Raw genomic sequence first — 26,169 nt, forward strand, 5'->3', positions numbered from 1 at the left:
AAAGGATGACAAGCCCAGACATATACCACTAAGTTAAAAAGTGTAATTACTTCATTCCCAAATGTAATTTTTAAAAAATCGAGGATCGATTTCAAAAGCTAAAGAAAAGACATTTTTATTTCTCATTTCGAACAGGTTGTGGCTGAAATACTTTCTTTTCGAAATTCGAAATGTATCGAGTGTCTGTCTTCATTTTTTTGTGAGAGAAAACAAAGCAATGATGTTCTTGATTTAGGGGGTCCGTGGTGCAATTGGTAAGAGCATTCGGCTCTTAGGCGGTGTGACCCCCGGCTCGAATGTCACAGTTCTGAGTTCGAGTTGCGGCCGGTGCAAAATGACTGAAGCGTCTGAATGGACAAATTTCTCATACACAATGTAATCTGAATTAAAACTTGTAAACTGAAATAATGTACAAAACGGCAAAAAAAAACCGGTACTTGATATTTCTGATTCATTATAATATTCCTCATGTTCATTTAGTAATTCTTTTAACTGGTATATCACAGTTTTCTTAAACTCGTTCAAAAATTATGGTGCAAAATTCGAAATTGCCCTTAAAGTCATAGAGTCAATGACATTTTTATCCAAGACACTATTGAAGAATCAAACTTCCGCTCTAAATGGGGAGAATGAATTTTTAATTCGATTAAACGGTGTGTGTCTTAGCGTAACATTGTATAGTAATCCATGAGCCATGTCTTAGTCTTAAAATCGAAAAACCTCAAAGTCTCATAACATTCTAGGCACAAGTTCCCGCTCTCCCCTATATTGTTTAATTGTATAAAATAAGAGTGGGGCTCTATGTGACGCATTAGCGTGGGGGAAATGAGTCCACATCGTACGATCATGTGACGTCACGAGTGCAAACAGGTGAGGAAATGGTAACTTTTTCTCACACACTCACTTAAGCATTCAATGGCAACTTTTAGCCGGTTGAGCATACTTTTAGCTACACGAGGTGGAAAAGGAAAGACAAGATCACGCGAGTGGGGAGAAATATCGTACGATTTTGCCAATTTTAAAACAGAACACGTAAGCTGGTGAGACAACCGTCAAAAAGAGCTGTTACATTCGACGAAAGAACCGGCAAAAATTTGCTGATGATCATGTGATTTTTTTCTGCAGTTGACCTTTACAGCAACACAACATTTCAATAGACCTCCTAAAATACATTCCAAAATCTTCAGTTTTTTTTTCAAACCATTTTTTTACTCTCATGTTTCTTGGTGATTCTTCACCTTTGATTCTTTTGCTCTTTGGCCAAATTTCTAAGGATTCCAAGAAACACGATCGTACGATCTTCAGGTAGACGACCTGTCTCGAAAGGAATTTTTTGCTCATTCAATTTCTATTCAATCCGACAATAATTCATAATTTTCCCTAAAAGCCACAATTTTTTTACCGCAGGGGAGTCTCTTGCAATGAAATATTATTAACCATTCGAAATAACTGTGGTTGCAATTTGATAATTCTAATTAGATCTAACCACGTTCCATTACTTCTAAACGATATTATATAATAATCCATTTTCAAGTTATTGTGATTGTGTAATTTAATTTTTGGGTCAGAAGAGAGAGAACTTCTAATTAATCTTCGCTTAAATGTAGGGCATTTCTAAAAGAATAAATTGAACTAATCATCATAATAAGAAAACTTCTATAATAAACGGGTTTTAGACTGGGAGATCGAAGCGATTCCCGAAGTTCTTGAAATTCTAAATAATAAGCAAATACAGTGGAACCTCGATAGAGTCAACCCCCGATAGAGTTAATCTCTATTAGAGTCAACATCTATTTTTTTACTCTACGGACTCCGATAGTGTAAATTTGGACCCAAATTGACTTCGATAGAGTCAACTTTTCTTTTATTATTGAACTAAATATATTATATGATTTTAATGTGCTCTTTTCGAAATAAAAACCAGTCTTATTGTGTATCAACGTAACACTTTGAACACAAGAAAAAATATGGTAATTTTGTAATAAAATTCGTAAGTAAAAGTGTAATCATTTTCGAATAAAATAATTTTCTTTACGTGATTTTAAGCTTTTTGACCGATTAAAAGTTCTCTTGTCTTTTCTATCTTGTCCTAAGATTTTGTCGATTAGGTCTATGATCACAATGTGACGAATTTTGAGTCATCATTGATTTGTAAGTGAATAATATTATGCCAAAAACAAAAAAATAAGAACTAGAATTACAAAAGAAATCGTACAGGACGCTAGATTTTTTTGAGTATAACATAGAAACTTTTCGAAATTTATTCGAACTTTTTAAAGACATTACTTCTTTAAAAAAAATGTACATGACAAACGATCATAAAAATTACGCTTCTAAAGAAAACGTGTAAATTTATTTTGACTTACATTTAAACTCAAAAGAAAATTTGAATCAAAAACAAAAATAAGCAACAGAAAATTAAAATTTTTAAGCAAAAAAAAATTAAGCAAATTCATTAAAAAGAAATTGTCTGCGAGTATGCAAATTTTCTTGATGCATAATGCCATTTCACGCGTTTTTGCGATCCCGAAAATATGCATAATCCCGGTACTGAGTGTATTTACTAATAATAAAAATATTCCGTAAAATCATTCCTTAATCTCCAACTTTTGCCTAAACACACGACTTTTTTGGGCCAGAGGATATAGATTTTATGGATTAATTTAATAAAATACTCTACTATCCTGTTAAATTTAACAATGATCTAGTAAAAACATAAAATAATACTCCTTTATATCAAAATTTCACATTTTATTTGATTTTTTTGGACTCCAATAGAGTCAATAGGCTTAGAAATAATTAGTTGACTCTATCAAGGTCCCACTGTATTTCAAATTTAATAAAAATTGTTATTATTTTTTGCAAGAAAATATTCGAATGATTACTGCAGTGCACTTTACGGGATTCTAAGAAATTCTTAAAAAGTTGAATGTATCAAACCCTAAAGCCCAAAATAGACACAGGGATCGACTTAGGGATCAGCCCAAAAAATGAGGATTGGTGTCCATACACTCATAAGGATCAGCCCATAATTCGAAGGATCAGGCTGATCTTCTAAATCAGAGGTGTTCAAAAACCGTTGAAACCGAATAAACGTCAAAATAAATTTGTTCTAGTAGCGTTTTGACCATTCACTTACATGTTTCATTTGATGTTTATTCGGTTTCACGGTTCTTGCACGCCTCTGTTCTAAATTCATAAGGTCTAGTGAAATTAAGGGGATTAGGCGACATCAGCACCAGTGCTGAAAATGAAAAGCCTCACTTTGGGTGATTTTGGATGCTTTTCGAAATGTAAATTGGGTGAAAAAACATGGAGAGTAATGGTACGCAATGTCGCAAAATCTTAAAATGCGTTAAGATTGGAGTAATGGGAAGGTCAGAGTGCAACTTCCTGCACGAAAAATCCATTGATATTACACTTAAAAAGTTTTTCAGCAATCAAAGTGTGGAGATTTAATAGAAATTTACGCGGAAAACGCTAATCCTTAATCCTAAATCCTCAATGTATGATAGTTTGGGCTGATCCTTTACCGCCAAATTTTTCGAGCTGAGTATTCTCCAGGATCAGCCTGTGCCTATTTTCGGCATAACCTAAAAGGTGTCACAAATTCCGCCCTTTAAAAAAATGTTCCTGAATCTAGATTATTGATTAAATTAAGATAAATAGGGTTGTAGATTGTTCAGTAATCCGAAGAAATTGCATATTGCATTTATCTTGGACATTTTGGATATTTTTTGTTTTGAAATCAGGTTAGGTTAAGAGTTAAATATAACCTCAAATGCTAGAATAGCTTCCCTTCTTCACAAAGTAAAAGAATCAGAGGAATAAAATAGTTTTCCAATATTGAATTAGTTTTAATCAAAATCTTGGGATTATAAGCTCTAAAGCTCTTTGACCTTTAAGGTAAGGACTTATCCCTAACATTCTTTTATAAAATACAACATTATTTTAAGAAACCTGATGTAATTTTGCAAGTATTCTTTACAATCTCATATTCCATGGTCTAAAATTGTAAAGTTTTTTGAGATAGTTCTTTTTCAAAAATATATTTTTAAAAATCCGTTATCCTTTAAAATTTCTTTGTAACCGATAAATTCAAGATGTTAAATTGGGGTTTAAGTAAAAGGGATTTGTAATGTAACAACTTACATAAATAACAAGCTACCTAAATAAAATGATAATGGAATTTTTCATTGCTCTATGAAATTTGAGAGTATCTTTACGGTTGGTTTAACTTTCTCATCAATGAAAATGCATTTGTCGTATTTCAACTACTTATAGCTGCATGCTAAACAAGAAAGACATCATTTGTACTCCCTTTTAGCACCCTTCACTATTGGCATAAGAGAATGAAAGGCACTTTTCAACCCCTAGCTGGGTTTTCTTTGAAAAAATACAACCATTGACAATTTCCAAGGGAATGCAAGAGCAGACAGGGATTTTTTCGTGTGTTATTTTTCTAATGGAAATCCATCAAAATGCACTCAATGAAAGGGATAAAACACCTTCGAAGGCGTAGGTTTAAGCATTGCAAATCCGATTTGTCGACACTCAAGATTTCTTCTAGAATAATAGTAAAAAAAAAGTAGTTCGAATGGTGTAAGAGGTTAAATCCTCCTACAATAACATGGAATTTTTCTCCGAAGCCAGACAACATTTTATTCGTTCTCTTGAGATATATTGGCAGGAAATTACAATATTCTATGGTATCTATAAAATATTTTTTCCTTTGCATATTACTTACTTACTTATCCGGCGCTACAACCAATTACTGGTCTTGGCCTGACTCAGGACCCGTCGCCACTCGTGCCTGTTACGCGCCACTGTTCTCCAATTCCGCACCCCTAATGAGTTGGCGTCCTGGTCCACGCCGTCGGTCCATCTGAGGCTGGGTCGGCCTCGTCTCCTCGTAGCATAAAGTCCGCCCCTAAAGACTTTCCAGGCTGGGTCGTCCTCATCCTTGCGAACCAGATGACCAGCCCACCGGAGCCTATTGAGGCGTATTTGCTTGACGACAGTTACCTCTCGGTAGCGCTCATACACCTCATAGTTGTATAGGCTCCGGAATCGTCCCTCCTCACATATGGGGCCAAAAATCCGTCGTAGGATCCTTCTCTCAAACGCGGCTAAGAGTTCGCAATTCTGTTTGCTGAGGACCCACGTCTCAGACGAATACGTGAGGACTGGCAGGATCATAGTCCTATACAGCAGTAGCTTAGTCTTTATGCTTAAGTTTCTGGACCGAAACACTCTTGATAGGCTGAAATAGGCTTTGTTGGCTTTCAGCAGCCGTGCGCGGACTTCTGTTGAGATGTTGTTGTCGGCTGTGATTGTTGACCCAAGGTACACGAAGGAGTTGACAACTTCAAAGTTGTAGTCCCCCATCGGGAGCCCTGTTTGACCGATGCTCTCCGTAGATGTTGCCGGAGTCGCTGCTGACGAGGCCACCATGTACTTCGTTTTGCCTTCATTTATCTGCAGCCCCAGATTTCGTGCCGCATGCTCAATCTGGATGAAGGCCTCCTGTACAGCTCTGGGATTGCGCCCCATAATGTCAATGTCGTCAGCATAGGCTAGGAGCTGCGTGGACTTATTGAGTATGACCCCCCTCATGCTCACGCCGGAATCACGGATCGCTTTCTCCAGTGCCATGTTAAAGAGGACGCAGGATAGTCCGTCCCCCTGTCTGAGTCCGTTGTTTACGCAAAACTCTCGTGACAGTGATCCGTTCGCCTTTACTTTGCTCCTCACATCGGTCATGGTCATCCTAGTCAGTTTAATCAGTTTGTTCGGGATGCCGAATTCTCCCATGGCTTCGTACAGTTTTACCCTGACTATGCTATCGTAGGCAGCCTTGAAATCGATGAAGAGATGGTGAAGTGCTTGGTCATGCTCTCTCATCTTCTCCATAGACAGCCGAAGGGAAAAGATCTGGTCTGTTGTTGATTTGCCTGGAGTGAAACCACATTGGTATGAGCCAATAATGGTCTGAGCGAATGGGGCTATTCGACCAAGCAGAATAGAGGAGAATATCTTATAGGCGGTACTCAACAACGTAATACCTCTATAATGGCTACAGTTTGTGATATCTCCTTTCTTATGTATAGGACAGATAATGCCTATTTTCCATTCGTCTGGCATTACCTCTTCGTCCCATACACGGAGCACTAGTTGATAAACAACTCGGTGTAGTTGGGCGCCTCCATGTTGGTACAGCTCTGCTGCAATTCCGTCTACTCCTGGCGCTCTGTTGTGTTTAAGCCGACGGATTGCATTTTCGACCTCGTCCATACTAGGTGGCTCTAGTATGGCATCAACACCTTGAGTTGTTGGGACCTCCAACTCATCATTGAGCTGTCCGTTGAGAAGTTCATCAAAGTACTCCACCCATCGCTCCAGGATGCCATTCTGATCGGAAACCAGATTCCCTTGCTTGTCCTTACAGTATGAAGTTCGTGGCGTATATGGCTTCATACCCCGGACTTGCTGGTAAAACTTCCGCGCTTGGTGCGGCTGCGCTCTATACTCCTCAACTACACTGACCAGTTGTTCTTCCCAAGCTTTTTTCTTGCGTCTGTGCAGCTTCTTCTCCTGTTTTCTTAGCTCTCGGTAAGACTCCACACGTGCCCGCGTTTTCTGTGAACTAAGCATGGCTCGGTATGCTTCGTTCTTACGCTCAGTCGCCAGTTTGCATTCATCATCGAACCAGTCGTTCCGATCTTTCTTCCGACTGTGGCCAAGGATAGTGGTGGCCTTTCCAACAACGTGTGTTTTGATATGTTGCCACATATCGTTGATTGGCATCCTGTCTCCAGGGCTACTCGCGAAGTTCACGAGTGCATCATCCAGTTCCTCAGCATATTTATTACGGAGCTGCTCTATTTTAAGACCATCTGTGTTGATTTGGGACATCCCCGCTGGCACAACTTCCTTGGGTGTGGATATGCGAGCCCTGAACACTGCGCCAACAAGATAGTGGTCAGAGTCGATGTTGGCCCCACGATATGTGCGTACATTCATCAGGGATGTCCGGTGTCGGCGGTCAATCAACACGTGATCAATCTGGTTGGAAGTAATCCCATCTGGTGAAGTCCATGTAGCTTTGTGTACATCTCTCCGCGGAAACCAGGTGCTTCCAACAATCAGATTGTGTGCAGCGGCGAGGTGGGTGATGCGTAGTCCGTTGTCGTTGGAAATCTCGTGCAAACTGTGGGAGCCTGCATACTGCCTGTGAATTGGCTCCCTCCCTACTTTTCCATTCATGTCACCCAAGACGATTTTAACATCGTACCTGGGGCAGGCACTTAGTGTTCGCTCCACTTGATCGTAGAACGCATCTTTTTCCTGGTCAGAGGATTCCTCGGTAGGGGCGTGAACGTTTATGAGGGTTATGTTTTGGAACATTCCCCGCACGCGTAGAGTACATAGTCTTTCACTTATCGAGGCGAAACCGATGACAGCAGGCTTTATTCTTCGGCTGACAAGGAAGCCTGTTCCGAGCACATGATGTCGAGGGTGGCAGCTATAATAAATATCATAACTCCCTTTTTCCAGGACACCCTCTCCTGTCCATCTAAGCTCTTGAAGAGCCGTTATATCAGCCTTGTATTTGGACAGGACATCGGCTAGCTGCTGAGCAGCTCGAGCTCTGTACAGAGTGCGTACGTTCCATGTGAAGACTTTTAAATCGTTGTCCGTTTTTCTTTTGCTGGGTCGTCGTCGTTGGCTCAATCCGTATCCGAGGCTCCTTCTGTCTTTCTGAACAATCTTGCTTTTACGGGGAAAGGTTGTTAGCCCCTCGCCCAACCCTCTCTAGAAGGACCAGATCCCTTGTTCGTCTGCCCCAGAATTGTGACATCCCACTGGGGTTGGTTACCCAATCTTCCGTCACGTATCTGGGTGTACCGGGGCCTACCAGGCATCTCGCCCTCTTGGAGGTGAACATCGGAATTGGGGGGAAGAGGCTATACGTTACGCATTCACCCCCCCTTTAGACCCCTTTGCATATTACACATATTAATTTATTGCACGATGAAGGGAATAAATAGTTATAAGTAGGGCATTTGGTATATAAAGTGGCATGGCACAGTAAGGAGAATTAATGAGCAGTCTAAACAAACTGCAAAACAATGATCATATTACGCAAAACATCTTTTTTTAATGCAAATTCTGCATACTTTGCGTGAAATATGAGAATTTAATACTAATTGGTCAATCTGAAGAAATACTTGATATAATGTTTTTTTTTTTCATTCTCACCGCTTTTTTATATTCCCAGTAGTGAAAGACAAAAATAAAATTAATTGCAATGAGAACCTCTATGAATTATTTATCATTAGTTATTTATTAATCAGTTATACACTAATATTTTGTTCACCGAAATCTCAGAAAAAAAGAAAAGAAAAAAAACAGTGAAAGGTCATTAAATCATGATCAATTTGTTATTGGTAGTGAAGTTCAGAAGACAAGAAGAAACATACAATTTTCTAAATCTGTCAGACCTCTAACAAAAATAAGGTCCAGCATTGATTTTTATATATATCTTGCGACAATAACTTAGACGAAGATGTTCTTTTATCTACCTACACGCACTTTGAATTTAATATTTTACAAACATGCCATTTAGGAGGCATCCTAAAATTTATATCTCTTCCCTCCTAACTATCTATCGATGTTTATATTCGAGTGTGGCCCTTTTGGTTAAACTATGAGCAATTGGAAGAAACAAATTTTAACATAATAAAATTGAAAGAATCTGACAAATATTTACGATGTGTTGGTCATAATTGATTGAATTGCACCAAATAGAAGACTAGAGGTGAAGAATTGGGTGGATTTTAATGATCAATCGATCGTACCACATTGTGTTAAATGGCTATTTTATCGCCCTTCTCTGACTTTTGTGTATATTACAATAAAATTTTCTATTTCCCTTTTCAAATTTATCACAGAGAAAAGGCTATTTAGTTGTATCAAACGCAAAGACCTTTTATCTTACACCGAAAAAAATTACTGCTACTAAATCTTTGAAATATAATTGACAAATTGAATGATATAGTATTTTCTACTATATTTCAATTTTAAATTAATATAAGGAAGTATTTATAAAATGTTCAAAGCATTTGTTAAATAGATTAGTCAGTTGGAATAACCAAATTTATTGAAGGAACATGGATAAATTTAAAATCAATATTAATTTAGACCACGCCCCTTTTCGAACGTAATACAAATTTTAGGTTGATAAATTACGAGTTTTGTTAATGAAAAATATCAGAATATACTTAATTTTCTATTTTATCAATCAAGTATTTAATTTTGGTGAATAAATATCGTAAAACTGATCACAATTTGCTAAACATAAAGCTTAAGGTGCCAAAATATTTATAACTTTTTATTCCAAGCCAATTCCTAAAGTTGAAGCCAATTCCTAAATTGATCTCGGACTCAGCTCACAGTGCTCCGAGGAAAAAATTTATTTAAACAAAAATTTAGTTTATTTATCCCTCCATACGGAAAGGTATCTTATAATACGGAAAAACTTCTCACTTTTTAAATATTTAGCATAACGATCATAAATGCAGAAAAATTCCCATACGCATTTGTATGTGAAAGTAAGAAATTGGCTTAAACTTTGAAGGCCACTCGCCGGGGACTAGTATTGAACATTTTTTTGTACTTAGTTTAAAGAATTAGATTTAAATTTTAAAATACAAATTTTAATTTTTTTTCAATTTGAAGTATTTGAGTAGAGTGGGGTGAAAGGAAAAAGGAACGCCTATTGACCTTTTAAGAATTTGTCATGCTATACCTTTTGACACATTCAGTCAGGTAGGGACATGAAAATCTGAGCATCCCTCTTTAAGGGAAAAAGCAGAATTATGAAAAAAAAATCATTACTTGGGTTTTATTAGATGCACTAAATAAATTTCAACATTTTGACAAAAGTGTCAATAGGAGTTTCCTATCAAAAAAGTATTCCTTAGACCCTATATAAAAGTATTTCCCAAGAAAATCACGCTCTCGCCATATGAAATGTAGCTGGAATTAGTTAATATAAAAATAGGCCACGCCCCTTATAGACCTCTTATATTAAGAGGTCGTTAACAATCTCTCCTAATATAAAGCTTAATTAATTATTATTCAGGAAATTTCTTTGCAAATTACACGAAAGTCTTCACTACGAATTACTTTTAAAAAAAAAAAGAAAGTGTACTGATGCCACGCCCCTAAAAGCCACATACACTTCAGTGCATTACCTACAACCAAAAAATCTATTTTTTTACACACTTTCTCGTAAGATTAATGAATCTGCTAGACAAAGAGCTGAGATTTGAAAACCATCATAATATTTTTATGCTTTATACAAATGATTTCGCATTTTATCGTATGTTTAATCGTATTTGATATGATATTCTTCATACTACAACTCTTTAATTCATTCATTACAGTTTGACTAGCATTATAAGCATTAAATTTGGTGACAAGGGGTGAATAAGTGGCTCTAAGAGTGAACCGTGAGCGGCGATCGGCAAAATTGTGCTCATCTGGAGCTGAAAATCGACTGATCGGTTCAATTTGGTAAGAAATCGACAGATCGGCATGTTAATTAGCAAAAATCGGCTCTATTTTAGTGGAGAATCGTCAAATTTAAATATCAGTTCGCTCTTATACTGAGAAAAAAAAGAGGGTGCGATTAACTTTTTTCCTCATAACTTTAACACTTTTTAGGTGTAAAAATATATCAACATTTTTTAATGTTAATTTTACACCTTTTTAAGGGTAAAATTAACATAAAAGGGGTAACTTTAACCCCTAATACACCTAAAAAGGGTAATATTTACACTGATTTTGGATCAATACTCCAGGGTAAAATTAACATTTTCGGAATATTATTTCAACTTTTTCGGATTTCTCTGTGTATGAAGTATAGCGTTCGTTTAAACTCGTATAACATCATAAATTTCATACAGACAGCTAGTAAATTTTAATGTACCATACTGGAAACACTAATCTTTCCGTGGAAATTCTGCGGAAATTCTGTAAAATTGGCAGACCGGCACAAATTGTGCACACAAAATTGTGCATATCGGCACAATTTTTACAAAAGATCGGCAGATCGGCACTCGAATGAACCGTGAGTGGCGCAGTTATCTACTCCTTGTTTGGTAACAATATCCCTGAGGGTAGGTGTGGTTTATATTTTTAATGGGCGCGTTACGCATTGAATGTTCCAGGGCTAAATATGAGTCATATTTATTAATGGTTCAGATACAATATTCCCTTTAATAAAAAATAAATATTCAGAACTTTCTACTTTAGTTTTGAAAAGAGGCGTGACTGGGCGTGGCTTAAAGTCACTTTTGGATGTCGCCTATTTATTACCGATATTTCAAAGACGAAGAACTCAAAGTACATCTCTGTTAAAATTTATTTATCATAAATATGATGATATAATTTTGGTGCTATAAAGATTATTTATTCATAATTACTAATAAAGAATTACTGCCCAAAAAGAAGTACCATCTTTAATAATGTGATTATTTTAGTTAATTTTTTCTCCGTCTATTTTATGTTTATAGAGCTATTGACTTTCTTGCTCGTTTGCTAATTAATTAGTCAAATGAAACCCGCTTTTTATCGCATATTTCGCTCAAAGATCACCATTATTTATACACTTAAATCAGTATTTCAATAATTGCGACACAATTACAATGAATTCAACTTTGATTTACTCAAAATTCACGCTAATTTGAACTCAGATAATTTTTTTGCGCTCAATCATTTCATAACATAAAAAAAATTTATGAAGAGAAAAAAACAAAAATAAAGAGATAAAAATATTCTTGTTGGATCCAGTTTGATTCATTTAATGATCCCAATCAAATAGGCATGTAATCTTAGGAGATCAATTTAAAAGTGTTTGCAAGACACCAAGAAAAACGACAGATGTGACTTGATCAATGTCACTGATAGAGAAAAGTGGTATTTCAAGCGGGATTTGAGTATAAAAAAAGTGAAACCGTAGCTTATGATAGGTGTCAATAGGATCAAAACATATTGGTATTTGAAGCCCAATTTGGAGATATTGGTGTTTAAAGAAAAAAAAAAGTACTTACGTCGTTTGACTGATGCTCGTTTGCTTTCCAATCAATCCATTGTAACTTATCCTCCGTTCGAATTCACCATCGGCCAGATGATCGGTGATTAGAAAATTTTCCTTCGGAATGTGTCTAGAACCACTGATGGAAGATCCACGAGTTATCCCAAGAAGTACACCTAATAGAATCACTATACATCCAGATAGTGATTTGGACATTTTGCCAACTTTTTTTCTGTTTCTTTCTGTAACAGCAAACAACAGAAAGGGAATGTTATCACATCTTTTTACGACATTTGCGTCAACACATTATGCTAAGCGACATTATCACTGAAAATTATGTAAATTGAGTGAAAATATTTTGGTAAAGTTCAAGTTCGTTTGACGTAGTTTTCGCGTAAATTTGTATGAGAGACAATCTTGAGACAAAAATAGATGGATTTAGAGATCACGCAAATAGGACTTTAACCAACTTTAAATGAAAAGCTCAACGCACTTTCACAAAAAATCCGGATGAAGAGATCAAAGTAAAATTGAGGAAACTGCGAAAAAAAGAGCTGAAGCATCTCAAAAGAATATTTTTTCATTGCAAATTTATCTACATTTGTTACTTTTACCTTCAATTTAACATAAAGGTCACGTACAAATGAATCTTTTAGTATTCTATCACAGTGAAATATTGCAAAATGCGCAAAAAAAAAGATAATTTGTAGCGGAGATATTATTTTGATTTATTAATGAATGGTACAATAATTTTTTGCATACTGCATAAAATTTACAATTTTGACTTGTAGATTTTTTTTTTACTTTCCAGATCTGAATAAATAAATTGAAATGGGTTATTCAACTTCAAAAAAAAACTTTATTAAATGCAACTGCAATAAAACTTTATATTGCTCTTGACAGAAAGTTCCAGAAAGAACACTTTGAAAATTATTTACGACATTTTCAGCAGTTTCTTATATAACTCTTCATAACCGAGTTTTTTTTAGTGAAAAAACAAAACATAGAAGTAAAAAGAAAATACAAGTTAAATCAGCAAAAAATGAAATTGTTTCTAATAGCTCCGGCATACCTTTTAGATTAGGAAAATTTAATGAAATCAAAATTCATATCCCATTCTTTCTCACGCGTTTAGCGTATGTATATTTCATTCCTTCTCACTCCAAATTCGATTAAGCTAAATTGAATTTGTTGCTTGTTGTGATGTTTAAAAGAAGAAGAAGAGTGCGATGGAATTAGATAGACATATGCTTAGCGTCTCAGAAAAAAAGGGATTCGAATTTCGGCTTCATGAAATTTTCCTGATTTAAAAGGTGCGCCGGATCAATAAATCTTTTTTTATTTGAATTATATCAGTGTTATACATTTTTAAAATATCATTAAATGAAATATTAATTTTCTAAGAGCAGATAAAAGGAAGATAATAATGTTCTAAACCAAAAATCGATTTTAGATTTTCCTTTCAAATTAAATAAACTTTATTTCCATATACAATACAATTGAGTTAATTAAAATTTATCCCAAAATTAGAATATTTCTGAGGTGAAAGGAAAATTACCTACTATTGTTCATTGCGTTAAATTGTGACATATTTCAAATAAGAATTTTATTAATAACCTACGCAAATTTTACAAAAAGTTTGTGTATGAAAAAAGATTCCTTTTAAATGAATAAACAAGATTTTTAATTTCGTTGAAGTAGGAAGACGGTAAAGAAAATAACTCTACGGGATTTTGACTTATAGGTGGTCCCCTAAATTGGGAACTAGTTATCTCGTACCGTTGGGCTTCTACGTAACACGGTTTTCAATCCTAGGATTTAGCCATATGGCTTCACTTCTCCTATTTTAAGACAAGATTTTTGGAAAAATATAGATTTTAATTGAATTATTAAGGGCAATTTATTCATTTACATTTTGAAAAATCATTATTTATTATTTATAGTTTCAAAACCTTCGGGAATTGGACTAATTCCTTAATCTGAAATCCGCATACCTAATAGTCAAACGTAAAAACGAAAAAAACGCTGTGATGTCGTTAAAAAATTCAAAATTTAAATAACTGAAATTCATAAATGACTCAAAATAAATAAATTGTTTATTTTGTAAATAAACAATGTCTCTCTTTGAAAACAAGCGATAAAAAAGTAGAGGAGAGTGGGACAGCTTCAGTTAACTTAATTTTGTTTTTGAAACTTATTTGCCTAATATTTATGAATTACATTCAAGCGAGCTAAATCCATGTAGTTTTTTCTTAGGTAAGGGAAAAGTACCCCGGATCGGAATGTTCAGAGACATAGGGTGAAAGGAACACCTATTGACACTTTAAGAACTCGTGTCAGGACCTATTGATACCTTACTCTGTATCATTTGGAATATGAAATTTGAACACTTTTTCTTATCGAAAAACGTAAATTAATGAAAAAACGCCATGTTACTTACATTTTATTAGATATATTAAATAAATTTCCACATTTTGACAAAAGTGTCAATAGGGATGCCATGTCGAAGAGGTATTCCTTCGACCCTACTCGATATTTAGTTGAAAATATAAGCCTCAAAATATTATTTGGTATTTTTGTGTATGCTAATCGATATATTAGTGATCCATTTAACTATATCTGTGCGTTTGAACTTTAAAATTTTACAATAAATTAATAAAAAATAGATGTAATTGCTACTGTGTACTCTGTACCTCGGATCGTCACGAATTTAATCAGGTCATCAGGTGTCTCATGGAAAATTGGTTTTATAAATTAAATCTACACTAATGCACTGTAGATAGACGATTTTTTCTTGTAAGAATTAAATGGTAAAAAGTAGCTAATAATTTTTAAAAGTTCATTTTAATTGGTGCAATAATATATGACAATAACTTGACGATCCGAGGCACACTGCCGATCGATGGTGCTCTTCCCTTATAGCTATTTTAAAATTTTGTCAAAAAAAACAATAAACAAAAACGAAACTTTGTGGCATCGATATGCATCATATAAAAAAAACATTATTAAAAGTAAGAAGTCACATAATTTTTTTAAGAAAATAACGTATGCCAAAAAGAAGAACACAATCACAAAATGTGACTAAAGCAAAAAGATATCTTTAAAACATTAAATATGAAAATTGAGTGTTTGAAGTTTCACTAGTCTTTTTTTCTAAATTTAAGCTATCCATTGGTATGTATGTATATCTGGTTACTTTAAAAATGAAATAGTTAATAAAGCCAATAAATAAATGACATCAATTGAGTCAATTAAATATTTAATAACATCATTTTTTATATCTTGGTCATTCTTGGACTAACTAAAGTTTTTAGCCATTCTGAACATTTATAAAGTCAATGAGATAGCGTGAAGGTACAAAAACCTATATTTTAAGGCATTAAATATTTTATTGCATGTGATTAATGCTAAATATATTACACATTATTTTAATGAAAGACCATAATATTAGAATTGTGACTAAAAGTACTTGCAAATGAGTGGAGAAAAATCCTCTAAATAAATACACGTATTACAAAACGTTATTGACAACTTTTTCTTTTTGTCGCACTATATTTCACAGATTCTGTCATCACATTCCCCTTTCAATCTAACTAGTCTTAGAGACATGTAATTAGAGCATAATTTTTCGCGTTATTTGCCACCCAAGAGTGTTTATTTTTTTTATGCAACCACTTTTACGCAACTGCACAAATTATTTCAATAAGCGATGTCGTCTGATTTTAATTAATACAAATGAAACACTTTAGGACAGATTGTTGAATTAAACTTGATCGTTACACGCGATGTCTTGTGTAAAATATACAAGAGGATTGACTGTAAAAAGACCACAAGAGATGATGAAAAAAAAAGTATCTGGCGATATAGCCACGCAAGTTGATGAACCAGAAATAGATTTTGCACAGTCAGTTAAAACTGGTATGAAAATTCTTCGGGAGCTATTGAGTTGAGACAATAAAAAAAAAAGTCTTCTATAATCTTCTCAATTGAGAAGATGTCTATAACAAATTGATGAAATGAACCACTGAAAGATCACTCACTTTATCAGAACTTTTGGCGGAGATTTAACTCCCAGTCTTTTAGTGTTCAACACTTTGTCTTCAAAGCTCTCAATGATTTCTTAGAGGCTTTTGCTATGTTCACACAATTAATGTTGAAAATTAAATAGAGCAACCACCTCACTTTTTTTGCACACACCAAAATGCGAAAGTGCTCGAAGCACTGGTTTATGGATAGAAAGACACTGGTAAACAGGACTGAAGCCACCAATGCGTCCGTTAGCTCCGAGAGACACAAGACGAATAAACTTGAGCCAGAGGCAGAACCTCAGCGGGATCACTTTCAGGCGCGTACTGAAGCGCAACGCTATCGCTTCACCTGCGCCACTCGAACCATCTCTTCCCTCCCTTTCACACAATCTCATGCTGTCTCTTTCACAATTTCTCAATATTCACATTTTACCAACATATACCGGAGCAATTTTGATTAATACTGCCAGGTATCCCCTGAAGGTGGTGGGGCACTTCTTGTGGCGCCACACTGCGTAATGTTTGCATTAAATGCGCGTGCTCCCCAGGTTTATTTGACAAAATGTGGCAAGACAGTCACGACAGAAATGAGGTGATTCTTGCACCAAAAGTATTCCCCAGTTACATTAAAAGTTTCATAATAAGGCATTGCATTGGTATTTAGCATGAGCTTCTCTTATGAATCATCCCAGAGCACGAGTTATGTCATGTGGTTGCGTTTTGCATTTTTCGCATATTTTCCTCAAACAACTCCTCAGGGCTTAAGGGTACCAAATGCAATTCTTGTCATGACTAATTTTAAGACTAATAAGCACCACTTGGAAATATATCTTCTACATACACTACACAACCTAGGACATTTAAAAAAAGTCAAAACCTAGGTGAACCAAGGGCAAAATCTCACAATCCGGCTAACGCAAAATAAGGTGTTACTCAGTGCTTTTCCATGCTTTTAAATAAGAGCCTTCTCCAAGCAATTACTAAACAATTGAACAATTACTTAACAAGGACTTATTAAGTCCTTAATTAAGGAAGTTTTTAGATGAAAATAGTGACATACGACGGCAAACTAAAGTAGTTTTAACGTCCGTAATAAAAATAGTACTACTTAATTAAGAACTTTAATAAAGGCCTTAATTAAGTGCTTAATGTTAAGGTTAACCTATTAACCTAACCTAATTTTTAGTTTCTTTCTCTTCCATATATTTTTATGTAATTGGATGTAGTTGGAGTTGGACAACTCCTTAAAATTAAACCATCAAGCTAAAAACTTATTAAGTTTTTAATAAGTACCTAATGTGATAGCAGAGAAGTTAAAAATTGAATAAATTTCCTAGGTCCTAGGACAAAAGATTAAATGTTTTTTATTATGCTGGTGAAAAATATTTTTGCTTTTATAATGAAAACGTGAAATCCGTTTAAATATTAATTTATTTTATAATTAATTTCTCTTTTTAATTTGGAAAGCACCTAAATTTTTCTATAATAAGTGTGCCAAATTTCGGCATAGTTGCATGCAAGCGCCAAAGTCTCAAGTTTGAAATGTAATGTCTTTAATAGAAATTGATTTTTTTTTAATTCCTTTTACTTAAGGAGTGTTGCCTAGAATCTTGTAGACAGTTTATTGTCTTTATTTACTCTAAAATCATTCTTAATACATTTTAAAATAAATAAAAATGTAGACATAGCTTTGGTGCCCTATTTCGGCCACCTTCATTCTCATAGTTCCTTGTCCTTCAGGAATTCTTCCATTGCCTTTTTCACGTCATCTCGTTTGTCGAAGCTACATTTTTTGTCATTCTTTTGCATTGTATAATCTATAGAGTATGTAAAAATTTAAAATTCATGGAAATTCGAGGAACAAAAAAGGTGGCCGAAATTGCAAGCTGGCCGGAATTTGGCACACTTACCCTATGTACTTAAAAATCAAAAAATCCTCAAAACGTCAGTAAAATGGCCACAGTACGATTACAGTTGTTTGTTTAAAAATTTAAGATTTCGGGCTCGGGCTTAACGTTTAGTCTGTCTGTAAGTCGCAGAAAAATTTATGGCTAAACCAGGGGACCTCTCGACATTTCATTTTTCCATACGTTTTTGCATAGAGGCACTAAAGACTATTGTCAAGTTTTTTCCTAAAGAGAATTGACTTATCAGTCTAATATATTTCGAAATCGTGCATTAAAAGCTATCTAAAAATACATATTGCATAATGTTCGCCAAAATTATACAAGAACTACGAGTAAATTTGTTTAAGTCGCTGTGCAATAGCGGCAAAATTTTTAGAAGGAAAAGTGAAAAATAGCTTCACTTTTTATTAGGCTTGATGGGCCCCTGGGCTAAACATTGAAAACGCTTACTTATTCTGGAATAAGATGCCCTATATTAAAATTTGTCATCGTTTAAAGCAAATTTCATACCCAATTTATTGCTTGTGTTTTTGTACAAAAATATATAGAATAAAGAATTATTCTCATGTAATTAAATATTTAATTCTTTAAAATAAATTATATAAAATAGATTTGTAAGTGAAAATTTCGCCAAAGTATTATTTTAAAATTAAGTTATCAATGTACAACAGTTACATATTCCGTAAGTGTAGGGGGCGTGGTCTGTTTTTGTCTTTCTTCATTCATTTTTTTACACTGAATTTCTTTATAATTATTTATACTTTACACTTCAATTTATACTTTATACAATACTTTATACTTCAGACAGTTTTTCTCAAATTGACTTTCATTAAAAAAAAAAACCCAAAATCGAAAACATGTGTAGGATCTAGTTTAAATATCTGAATCAGTACCTCAATGTCATAGTTCGCAAGAACACCTGTTCGGCAGGGAACAACTATTGGCAAATTCGTCAAAATATTGAAATTTATTTAATGTATCTAATAAAATGCAAATAATATGCCGTTTTTTTATTAATCTACCTTTTTATTTAAGAAAAGGTATGCAAATTTCATATTCTATTGTTTAAAGCAGGGTTCCAGAAGGTTATAATATTATTTCTTAAAATGCCAATAAGTGTTCCTTTGACCCTGCAAAAGGTTTCAAGAAGATCAAGATCAACAACACTTGAGCGTATACTTCGGGAGAGGAAACCATGACAAACCAACTCGATCATGGGAAACATCTAAAAGAAATTCGAGGCGAATAATCTCTAATAATAACCAGAAAATTCTCATTTTAGAAATTGATTGCACTAAATTGGACCTATATTTTTCTTCTTTGATCACATGTGATGCATCAGTTAATGAAATTCAATTGGTGGATCACATTTGAATTGAGACGCAACAACCAAAGGCTTTATAAGCAACCAATTGACCCAATAAGCTCATCAGATGATTTTTTGAAAAAAAAAACAAAAAATCTTCCTACGGCATCGTACATAAATAAGCCAACATTTGCCAACGTCATAATTCTGGAAATTTGCGTGTGATTCAAAATCGAAAATGAATCACGTAAATTTACTATCTCCTGAGAATTTGCGGGAAGTCTCGATGAGCTAGTGATGTTATTTTCGGCATGCTAAAAAACAATCGTATGATTATGTGTCACACTATCATGATCGAGTGCCAAATTTTAACCTTGATCAATTGGTATTTTTTCGTCTTCCTCTTCATGAGGTGCTTTCTAAATTAATCCACATCATTAGCCCAAAAGCTTAGCTTGAAAAATCTAGAATAGGCACACGACACCTGCCGCCAAACTAATACAATCTCACAAAAAGCTAAATTGTAATGAATTTCCAATACATTTGTGTGCTAAATTTATAGTCGCGACAAGAGTGGCGTTGACTGGGGAGCCTCGTGTCGTACGATTCATCTATCCACCAATCAGAGTGAGTCATTTGGCAAAAAAAAAGCTTTTGTAATATATAGCGCCATATACTATAAGTAGTGGTTTTATCACTTTTTCTCCTGGTATCGCCATCTAATGATGTTTAAAAGGTAAACATTGCGTAACAACGTGATAAGTCTCACAATCAGTGACGATTAAATGGATAATTTAAATACTTGTACAAAAGTAAAATCACCGTCACCTTGGAAGATTACCCACCACGTGATTCAAATAAGTTCTAAAATTTTTACCTATAGCACAAAAATACATTGTAATCAGCAGAAATGAAAAAAAATACCTCAAACGGTTGACCTCAAAAACTTTAAGTTCTAATTTTAAAGCAAACACACCCCTTTCTGGCCTACTAAGCACACTCTACGTAATGACAACGTCACAGTGAAATCGACTTATGCGTACTGTACTCTATTATTACACGCATTTCAGCATTTGTTTTGACTTGGCTTTGCAAATCTGATCTTAATACTCGTCTAAAGCAAAGGGGATTTAAATTAAATCTACGTTCAAAAAAACTGACACATTGACATTGAAATCCGTTTTGATATGAGATAACACCATAATAAAAACGTAATTAGAATGAAAAACAATAATTCAAATTGATAATGAATATTTTGCATGTATTATTAAATTTCTTGATATATTAATCAGCAAGTCGAAACATTTTTATGCAGAATTACACAAAAAATGTAGTACTATGCGTCTCTAGTAGTATTAGTAAAAAATGTAAAAATCTTGTTTTATTCCTAAAACTTGCTTAAACTTCAAGATTTAATTGAACTCTAACAGCACAAAGTCTACTTTCTTCTTAAACTAATGAGATAATGTGCATTTTCGCTTTTATTTTGTTAAACCCTTTAGGTTTATCAACTTGGTTATCAATTTTCAAGCAATTTCAAATTGACGTCAGAAATATCAACAAGTACGAAAATTCCCGCGAATAATTGTTTTCACAAGAAAATCACGCTCTCTTGTAAACAAAATTCTTGCAAAATTCACAATTTTACTATAGAAATTCATAATATAAACGGAATTTCATCATCCATGTTTTAAAACATTTTTTTTGTCAATAAAAAATTATATTTCTACATTTTAAAAAGTTGTATGTTTTTTTTTAATATTTTACACTCAGCTTACCTTTATTTTCCAAAACCTTGCAAAATCTTAGATTTTTCTCAGATGTGTTGAATTTTGAAAAGGATTACGTAGATGTTTTACTGCTCGAACTCAAATAAAGAGCAGTTAATCGTCCTTTTTTCAACATGCCACCGTCCAGGAGCTTAAATGGTAAAATATATCAACTTCCGGTCTTCGATGATTCTCAATAAAAAAAAACAATATCTCTAGATGTTGTTTTAGATTTTAGAGCTAGTCCAGGCGAACATTTCGCCCAAACATACCTAATACCGGAAAATTCACCATTTTGAATTATTAAAGGTCTAAGGTCAACCACTGTGGGGGGCCCATTTTTCAACCGATTTGGTTAAATTTGGATTTTTTGAAAAGGTCTTGAAATTTCAAACCCGGCTGCATCTGTTTTCATCTGTAATGAACCGGTTGAGTACCGATTTTTGAATAATTTTTTTCGGATATTTTTTTTTACCTTAAGTTTGTTCCCAAGCTAGAGGTAAAACGGTAAGAACATTGGCAAAAAGTAACACATTGGGAGCAGTTTTTGTCAAAGTGCACTTTTTTGAAAGAAATTGCCTGCAATGCTGTAGGTGGAAACATCAAAATTCTGTCAAAAATGCGATTTTTGACAAAAATTGCTTCCAATGTGAAGAGGCTTTTAGTCCATGAGTAAAACTAAACTAATCCTGGAACGAAGGATTTTGTGTTTACTTAATCACAACTTAATCTACAAGACGAAACGTTATATAAAATACATCAAAAATTGTATTTTTGTACAGTAGACTCTCTCTCAATCGGGAATATGGGGCAAAATGTCATCCGGTTTAGCGATAGAATTGAGCGTCAAAGCCTTTGTAAATTCCACAAAAAGTGCTCAATTATAAAGAATCACGATAAAATAGGACTACAGCGAATTTGAGCGAATTAGCTTCATAATTAAACGTGAAAATTGTCAACAAAATTTGACGCCCGATTGAAAAAGAGCCGATTGAGTGAGAGTCTACTGTATAAGAAATTCTCCTAAAAAAATACAATTTCATTTTTTCAAAAATCCTTCGGTCAAGGACTTGTTTAACGACAATTTTGGACAGTCTGCTAATAAGTATCCATAAGGATCGTGTAGAAACTTAGGGCTTTTGATAAGGATCGTTTAGAAACTTGGCAAGCTATTTATCGTCTTTTTTACTAAAATTAGTTTTAATACGTTTAAAAATGAATTGATATGTAGAGGTGAATTTGACTCTTATTTTGGACAACTTGGTTGTATATTTGGACAGTCAATTCGCCTCAATAGGATGCCCATTGTTCTCCATTTCAAAAACCAATCTTACCAAGTCCTCTTCCTGTTACAAGAAGCCCAGAACTCACTGCTCACACTGAATTTTCAACAAATCAAATTTAACTCAAATCATATTCAAAATTTAACGTTTTCAGTGTAAAAATCCCAGCAAAACTTCGAGCTGCAATTCTGCACTTTTGAAATTTTAACGTTTCTTGTCATTCAATCGGATACTTCGTGTGGCTTCGGGATAGTCGTGCGACTTCGTGAGCATCGCGAATTTCTTTCGTGTTTTCTAACCATTTCCTTCCCCTTCGTATTTTCTATTATGGCTGATTTAATAATATTGTATTATAACATTATAATAATATTGTAAAAAAAGAGAGTATTCACGTAAAATTGTTGAATAAAAATTGAATTTTAAATAAATTGAAATACATATTTTTATGTAGTTAAAATAATGTTTAGAAACATTAGAAAGGGTAGAAGAAATGTAGAAATCATCTAAATACTCTAAAGAAATTCTGCCGATAATTTTAAAATTTTCTATAGAAATTCTGCAGAAAATTGTGCAGAATGTTCATACAACGATCGGATCCACCTTAGAACAAAATTCTGCAGAAATTCTGCTGATTTTTCGGCAGTTAGTAATTCAAATCTGACGAATTTATGCAGAATTCTGCAGAATTTGCCGGGTGGGATCTTCCAAAATGAACACATATTTAGATATAATTCATTATTCGTCAAATATTGGAATAAAAGTCCATAATTTTAATCAATTTATTTTTAGTGGCAAATTTTACCCTCAAAGTGTCCAAATTTAGAATCTGTCCAAAATTATGAGCCTTTCCCCTACTCGTAGATGTTAGATTCTTTAAAGGAATATGGGAAAAATAAGAAGCTTTGGAGCCATAGTACCTATGTGCTACGGCTGAAAGCCTTCCCCTACATCTAACACATATATTTACAATTTTTTAAACATACAAAATAATTGTATAATAAAATTTCTGATTTAAATATTTTACAGGTGTTCTTTATTTAAGTTCTAGTATCTAATGATTTTTGTCATTTCAACTTAATTACTTCTTGTTGTCTGTCACAATTACAATCTAACATGTTTTCAAAGCACACCGATTAAATAATACAATTATTCTCTTAATGCCTTTTTTCATAAGAAATATTTATTGAGTTGTTATAGTGCTTTTATAGCGGAGTCGTACAATTTTTAAATACAAGAAAAAAAAACAAAAAAAAGTCTGAGCGACTGAATTGTGCTTTACAACAAATTTTAGAGCAGAAAACTTCTGTGAAACGAAACTCACAAATTGTTTGACAAATAGAACAGCATTTTAATCTTCAAATACGTTTTTTTCCACTGTTTTATGTCGGCTCAGAAAACTGACTTATTTACCTTTATAGTGATTTCACGTGTGTAGGAAAAGCTGTTGGTAGCAGAAAATGTCAGTGGTTTTGTTGATTTTCTCTCTTGAGTGTTTATTAGTTTGCCCTTCCTTGTATGAAATTTTCACCTCACTTCTAGTGACTTTTTTCTCACTATTTTTATTTACAAATTAATAGAGAGCGACTTCAAATGCAAGATTTCTTCAGAACAATTCCTGGAACATTTTTTGTGGATTTATCAAATAGAGCAAAAAAAATCTTTGATCCTTCCTCCAGTAAAATAAACCAAGATATTTTAGGCCAGAGGCAAAATAGGGAGTTACATATTTCTTTACAAAATTATATTTCAGTTGTTTTGTCTATGGTCTTATCGTATCACATAGATTACGCAAAAAATTCCCAAAAATATTTACCACTTAGAAGGCCTAAATCTTCAAAATTGCCCGAATGGAAAGATTTATTAGTCTTGGGAATTCTGAAGCTTAAAAAATCTAATGCCCGGTTTTATAGTTTCATCGATATTTTTCAAACTTAAACCCTTTGGGAAATTTAGTGCCAATTTTGAAAAGCTGAGTTTCATTCAACTGAAGGTATAGTATGGAAAAAATTATCATTGTCTTTCGTGATTTTCTGAACAAACAATAAGTTCATTTATATTATAGGTTATAATAATCAGGTTTTGGTAATGTAATATTTACATATTCGTCCGTTACTGTCATAAATGTTAGGAAAATTATGGAAAATCTAATTATGGTTAAACTAGATTGGGTAAAAGTCCAGTGCAATCGTTGCCGATGGCGTAGGAAGATTGGCTTGGAATTTCCTATTTTGCTATGATTCACAAAAATTCCTATACCCCTATTTAAAGCATTTCACTTTCTCTAAATTAAAATTTTAAATTGAAATTTTACAAAGAAACACATTAGACCTTCATTTTAACAAAATTGCGAATTCTTCTTTTTGAAATATTTCAATTAATTTTTTTTATCATTCTAAAATATTTTCAGCTCAGCTATTAAATTATAGCTTATAATGTTTACGAAAGTTAAGAAAGACTATCATTTTCTTTAAGACAAGTTTTCCCAAATACTGCCCATAGCAGGAAAAAATCTTGAATCCTGACAACAAACATAAATGTTGAGCATTTGACAAAGTTGCCCCTATTTATTGTGATGCTTGAAATCCACTCTTAGGGGGCTTGTACATCATTAGAAACAATAGAAGTCATCTGCAGAATAACTTCACCCCATTTTTACCTTTTGTTATTTTTGCCTTCTGCTCTTTTTTTCCACTCCTTTTCTTCTCATCTCCTTTCCATGCCGGAAATGTACTTTCTCCCATGGCACAATATGAGGGAAAAGATAACCTGGGTTATTTCATGAATATCCCTCTCAACATCATGAAATACTGCGTGCTTGAAGTGCCATAAGTAATGCTTTCAAAAGCGGCAAAATTGTAATTGTACTATGAACTCCTGTTATGTTAGAGTATCTTTCATAGTTAAATTGCAAACTTACACACAAGACAATTTTAAATTGTGCAATAATTTTAGGTAAAGTAACCATAATATGGGAAGTTGTAGTACCAACCATCTTTTTACACAGTGTTATTGTAATAATATGGACTCTTTTATTATATCGATATGAGTTAGTTATTCTTGTTACAATGCTCGAACTCAACGGGAGAGTAACATGTTCCGACGATAATAATAATTTTAATAAAAACAATAATAGTCTATTAAATTCTTCATAGGAACTAGGCCTTCTAGCCGGTGACATTTCTAGACCTGTATCACTATTATACTTTTACATTAATAGGGGGACGTGGGGTAGCTTTGAAATTGAGCTCTTTTCTCCTAATTTTAAGTGAAACTGGACCTTATTATGATATAATTTAATTAAAAAAAAAACAATTAGGGTAAGTGTGCCAAATTCCGGCCAACTTGCAATTTCGGCCACCTTTTTTGTTCCTCGAATTTTCATGAACTTTTAGATTTTACGTACTCTAGAAATTATACAATGCAAAAGAATAACAAAAAATGTAGCTTCGACAAACGAGATGACGTGAAAAAGATATTGGAAGAATTCCCAAAGGGCAAGGAACTATGAGAAGGAAGGTGGCCGAAATAGGGCACCAAAGCTATGTCTATATTTTTATTCATTTCAAAATATATTAAAAATGATTTTAGAGTAAATAAAGACGGTCAACTCTTTACAAGGTTCCAAGCAACACTCTTTCAGAAGTAAGAATAAAAAAATCAATTTGTATTTAAAATATTACATTTTAAACTAGAGACTTTGACGCTTGCATGCAACTATGCCGAAATTTGGCACACTTACCCTACTTCAAAAGGCCCAATTTCAAAGCTGTCCC

General features: G+C 33.8%; 1 protein-coding gene across 7 annotated transcripts in view; it reads right to left on the bottom strand.

Annotated features, from left to right (window-relative positions):
• LOC129804039 (uncharacterized) overlaps positions 1–16,596 on the bottom strand; it is a 37,905-nt gene extending 21,309 nt beyond the window's left edge. For 2 of the 7 annotated variants that reach the window (XM_055851022.1, XM_055851029.1), the window contains exons 1-2: positions 16,144–16,471; positions 12,120–12,345 (exon numbers count right to left, since the gene is read on the bottom strand). In XM_055851022.1, coding sequence (XP_055706997.1) covers positions 12,120–12,319 — 200 coding nt within the window. In that variant the 5' untranslated portion in view covers positions 12,320–12,345; positions 16,144–16,471. Of the gene's footprint in view, positions 1–12,119; positions 12,346–15,572 lie in introns of all 7 variants that reach the window. The other 5 variants (XM_055851023.1, XM_055851026.1, XM_055851028.1 and 2 more) reach the window with 4 other exon arrangements.
• Between the last annotated feature and the right edge of the window lie 9,573 nt (positions 16,597–26,169).

This window comes from Phlebotomus papatasi, chromosome 2, assembly GCF_024763615.1.
Source record: "Phlebotomus papatasi isolate M1 chromosome 2, Ppap_2.1, whole genome shotgun sequence".
Lineage (NCBI taxonomy): Eukaryota > Metazoa > Arthropoda > Insecta > Diptera > Psychodidae > Phlebotomus > Phlebotomus papatasi.